Source organism: Gadus macrocephalus, chromosome 15 (genome assembly GCF_031168955.1).
Source record: "Gadus macrocephalus chromosome 15, ASM3116895v1".
NCBI classification, from domain to species: Eukaryota; Metazoa; Chordata; class Actinopteri; order Gadiformes; family Gadidae; genus Gadus; species Gadus macrocephalus.
Genome location: NC_082396.1, coordinates 7,509,540 through 7,514,539, shown reverse-complemented (window position 1 = coordinate 7,514,539; position 5,000 = coordinate 7,509,540). Strand labels below are relative to the sequence as shown.

The 5,000-nt window shown below is 49.1% G+C and overlaps 2 protein-coding genes across 3 annotated transcripts in view; one reads left to right on the top strand and one right to left on the bottom strand.

Annotated features, from left to right (window-relative positions):
* Nucleotides 1–982, top strand: part of LOC132472720 (CB1 cannabinoid receptor-interacting protein 1-like) — a 2,987-nt gene extending 2,005 nt beyond the window's left edge. Inside the window, exon 3 of the mRNA XM_060072449.1 lies at nucleotides 32–982. Coding sequence (XP_059928432.1) covers nucleotides 32–196 — 165 coding nt within the window. The 3' untranslated portion in view covers nucleotides 197–982. The remainder of the gene's footprint in view (nucleotides 1–31) is intronic.
* LOC132472718 (lysophosphatidylserine lipase ABHD12-like) overlaps nucleotides 980–5,000 on the bottom strand; it is an 11,678-nt gene continuing 7,657 nt past the window's right edge. For both annotated transcript variants that reach the window (XM_060072445.1, XM_060072444.1), the window contains 5 exons: nucleotides 4,859–4,938; nucleotides 3,967–4,049; nucleotides 3,465–3,543; nucleotides 2,819–2,946; nucleotides 980–2,300 (listed from right to left, as the gene is read on the bottom strand). In XM_060072445.1, the coding sequence (XP_059928428.1) occupies nucleotides 2,264–2,300; nucleotides 2,819–2,946; nucleotides 3,465–3,543; nucleotides 3,967–4,049; nucleotides 4,859–4,938 (407 nt within the window). In that variant the 3' untranslated portion in view covers nucleotides 980–2,263. The remainder of the gene's footprint in view (nucleotides 2,301–2,818; nucleotides 2,947–3,464; nucleotides 3,544–3,966; nucleotides 4,050–4,858; nucleotides 4,939–5,000) is intronic.

Sequence of the window (5,000 nt, the reverse complement as noted above, 5' to 3'; positions counted from 1 at the left end):
TACCCTAACCCAGGTTCTAACCTGTGCTCAGTTCTCCGAGGTTGGCAGCCTGGAGACGGTGTGGCAGGTCAAGTTCTACAACTACAGCAAGAGGGACCACTGCCAGTGGGGCAACAGCTTCAGCAGCATCGAGTACGAATGCAAACCCAGCGACACGTGCACCCTCATGTGGATCAACAAGGAGATGTTCCTCTGAGACCGGACCGGACCGGACCGGATCGGAACGGACCAGACCGGCCGTCTCCATGGTGATGAGGTCACACCAAAACTGTAGATGTGTTCTGAACTGTGAGGTAGAAGTACGTAAACATGTGGTTTCCGTGGTAACGAAGTGATTTCCTGCTTGTTTTTACATGTAACATATTGTTAGGTGTGTCCTGTGTGTGTTTTGTGTTTTTTATATTGTTCTTATATGTGATATCAATTGTTAGGTAGTATTTTACATTATTGATGATCTGTGTTTATAACCATGACCAGCCAACATGTTACTTTAACTTTACCAAAACATGTAGATATTATCATCTAGAGCTAAACATGAAGAACTAAACATTTAGAGATAAACATATAGAGTTCAGCATGTAGAGCTAAGCATGTAGAGCTAAACATGTAGATATTAACATCTAGAGCTAAACATCTGGAGCTAAACATCTACATGTAACATTTAGATATAATCATCTAGATATAATCATGTAGAGGTACATGATCTTTGAAACTCTGGTATTCAGGGATGTGTTGTGTTTTCTAGAAGTGTCAAAAGGTGTCAAACTACTATGGAACTGTTGGTTTATCAAAAAGTTTTTCATTGTTATAATAGTTTAGTTGGAATAATTTACATTTTAATTGTATTTTTAGATCGATTGACCTATGCAGCATTAACAACCACACATGAAATATTAACCTTTGATACGTTGTCATGTTATTCTGATGGTTCAGCTTTTGTGAATATACATACTTTTAATAAATAATTTGCAGGCCATGATGACATCAGAGCCTTTACACTTTATTTCATTTCAATAACTGACCTAAATGAGGCTTCCAGAGGTCGACTGATCTGATAGGACAAACACAATCTCTCCTGTCCATGGTATCCAGAGGTCTAAGGACTGGATCCGGTTTTGACCAGAACCTGGACCCCATCTCCTAATGATCCTAAACCAGATCTGCATTCCAGTTACACACCAGATCCAGTCCAGTTTTTATCTGCTTCTCAGTCTCAACAACTAACACACCTCATTTAGATATGCAAATGTCCAGCTCTACAGCAATGCTCGTGATTGGTCTTCTAAACCTAAAAGCGGAATAATCAAAAAGGTACGGTACTGATTGGTCGCCTCACAAACCCACCGACCAATCATGGGAGAGCGATAACACTGGCTTCATATTGAGTTGGTCTGAGTCCACTCTTCATACTGGTTCTGTTGGGACCAGCAAGACCCTCTAGACCCCCAGACTATATGACGGGGGTTAGTGATCCTCAGACCTGATGTCACTACATGACAGGGGTTAGTGATCCTCGGATGTGATGTCACTACATGATGGGGGTTAGTGATCCTCAGACGTGATGTCACTACATGACGGAGGTTAGTGATCCTCAGACGTGATGTCACTACACGATGGGGGTTAGTGATCCTCAGACGTGATGTCACTACACGATGGGGGTTAGTGATCCTCAGACGTGATGTCACTACATGATGGGGGTTAGTGATCCTCAGACGTGATGTCACTACACGATGGGGGTTAGTGATCCTCAGACGTGATGTCACTACATGGCGGGGCTGAGTGATGAAACGTTTAAAATGGTTCCCTGATTGTTCCCGATACGGAACAATAAAGCTTTCTAAAATACAACACAAGGTACTCTCATACATTGATGATCAATGCCTTAGAACATTTCAGTCAAACGCTAAATCAGAATTAGGTGTGTCACTCAAAACAAACCAATAAGAGAGCAGGAGGCACACGGGATGGAAGGCTCGTCTTCAAAGGTCTGACCAATCGTGTGCACCGTGCCTCCATGGCAACCATCAACATTAGAGTCACTTCCTTTTTGGGTGTAGGTGTGTGTGTGTGTGTGTGTGGGAATTCTAAATTCCGGAATTAACATTCTGTCGTCCTTTCAGAGACACACACCCACAAAGATCTGGTATGAATGTGTGTTTAAGTGTGTTCGTGTGGGATTGAGTGTGTGCATGTGTGCTTAAGTGTGTGTGTGTGTGTGTGTGTGTGTGTACGTGTGTGTGTGTGTTCCATGCTGCGGAGGTCCTCATTGTGTGTTTGGATGAACGGCTCCAAAGAAGTCACTGAAACACAAGAGGGAGGGTTGGTGAGTCTTAGCCTTGTGTTAGCGTGGCAATGTGTTTCAGTAGCATTGTGTTAGCATGGCAATGTGTTTCAATAGCATTATGTTAGCATGGCAATGTGTTTCAGTAGCATTGTGTTAGCATGGCAATGTGTTTCAATAGCATTATGTTAGCATGGCAATGTGTTTCAGTAGCATTGTGTTAGCATGGAAATGTGTTTCACTAGCATTGTGTTAGCATGCCAATGTGTTTCACTAGCATTGTGTTAGCATGGCAATTTGTTTCACTAGCATTGTGTTAGCACGGAAATGTGATTCACTAGCATTGTGTTAGCATGGCAATGTGTTTCACTAGTATTGTCTTAGCATGGAAATGCGTTTCACTAGCATTGTGTTAGCATCATCATGTATTTGACTAGAATTTTGTTAGCATGGTAATGTATTTAGTTAGCATGGTATAGTTAGGTGCTAGCTGGGTGCTAGCTGGGTGCTAGCTGGGTGCTAGCTGGGTGCTAGTACCTGAGGATGTGGGGCAGCTCGGGGCTCCTGTAGATGAACTTGTGCTTGTAGCTCAGCGAGGCTTGGAACGGGATGAACTGCACCTTGTGGCCGCTCAGACTCTTGGAGCGAGCCGCCGCCGCGTACAGCTGAGAAACCACAGACCAGAGCTCAGGACCAGAGCCCAGGACCAGAGCCCAGGACCAGAGCCCAGGACCAGAGCTCAGGACCAGAGCCCAGGACCAGAGCTCAGGACCAGACCCCAGGACCAGACCCCAGGACCAGAGCCCAGGACCAGAGCCCAGGACCAGAGCCCAGGACCAGAGCCCAGGACCAGACCCCAGGACCAGACCCCAGGACCAGACCCCAGGACCAGAGCCCAGGACCAGAGCTCAGGACCAGACCTCAGGACCAGACCTCAGGACCAGAGCTCAGGACCAGAGCTCAGGACCAGACCCCAGGACCAGAGCTCAGGACCAGACCCAAGGACCAGACCCCAGGACCAGACCCCAGGACCAGACCTCAGGACCAGAGCTCAGGACCCTTTACCCCATAGACTCATACGCTTCCATACATTAGATAAGCATGAGGTGGAGGTGAGACAGGTGGAGCAGAGAGGTGGAGGAGAGACAGGTAGGGGGAGACAGGGGGAGGTGTCGAGCCTCACCTTCCTCCCCAGGTGGAAGGGAACCACGCTGTCGTCCTCAGCATGAAGGATCAGCACCGGACACGAGATGTGGTTCACACTGCGGAGACAGAGAGCCTGCTGGAACCAGGGGATCCACTGGGGAACCCACTGGGACCACCGAGAGGATCCCACTGGGACCACCGAGAGGATCCCACTGGGACCACCGAGAGGATCCCACTGGGACCACAGAGAGGATCCCACTGGGACCACCGAGAGGATCCCACTGGGACCACCGAGAGGATCCCACTGGGACCACCGAGAGGATCCCACTGGGACCACCGAGAGGATCCCACTGGGACCACCGAGAGGATCCCACTGGGACCACCGAGAGGATCCCACTGGGACCACAGAGAGGTGTGTGTGTGTGTGTGTGTGTGTGTGTGTGTGTGTGTGTGTGTGTGTGTGTGTGTGTGTGTGTGTGTGTGTGTGTGTGTGTGTGTGTGTGTCTGCGTCTGCGTCTGCGTCTGTGTGTGTGTTTTACTTCTCATCGCTGGCGAAGCGGATGTCGTTGGCGGAGATGGCGTCTAAGAAGAACCAATCGAAGCCAGGCAGGTACCGGTAGACCTGGAGAGAGAGAGAGACAGGTAACCAGCAGAGAGACAGGTGAACAGCAGAGCAGAGAGACAGGTAACCAGCAGAGAGAGGGTGAGGTAGTGAGTGAGTGAGAGGGTGAGGTAGTGAGAGAGTGAGAGGGTGAGGTAGTGAGTGAGTGAGAGGGTGAGGTAGTGAGAGAGTGAGAGGGTGAGGTAGTGAGTGAGTGAGAGGGTGAGGTAGTGAGTGAGTGAGAGGGTGAGGTAGTGAGTGAGTGAGAGGGTGAGGTAGTGAGAGAGTGAGAGGGTGAGGTAGTGAGAGAGTGAGAGGGTGAGGTAGTGAGAGAGTGAGGTAGTGAGTGAGTGAGAGGGTGAGGTAGTGAGAGAGTGAGAGGGTGAGGTAGTGAGTGAGTAAGAGGGTGAGGTAGTGAGTGAGTGAGAGGGTGAGGTAGTGAGAGAGTGAGAGGGTGAGGTAGTGAGAGAGTGAGAGGGTGAGGTAGTGAGAGAGTGAGAGGGTGAGGTAGTGAGAGAGTGAGAGGGTGAGGTAGTGAGAGGGTGAGGTAGTGAGTGAGTGAGAGGGTGAGGTAGTGAGTGAGTGAGAGGGTGAGGTAGTGAGTGAGTGAGAGGGTGAGAGAGTGAGAGGGTGAGGTAGTGAGTGAGTGAGAGGGTGAGGTAGTGAGAGAGTGAGAGGGTGAGGTAGTGAGTGAGTGAGAGGGTGAGGTAGTGAGAGAGTGAGAGGGTGAGGTAGTGAGTGAGTGAGAGGGTGAGGTAGTGAGAGAGTGAGAGGGTGAGGTAGTGAGAGAGTGAGAGGGTGAGGTAGTGAGAGAGTGAGGCATAGTGTACCATAGAGAAGGGGTGGCTTTTAGCTTCCTCTCTGATGTTGGTGAACGGGGACTCCAGGACCAGAGCGTCTGGAGGACTTCCTGTAACACACAACTGCCATGACACACTAAAACACAATGACTACTACACACAGCAGTAGGTA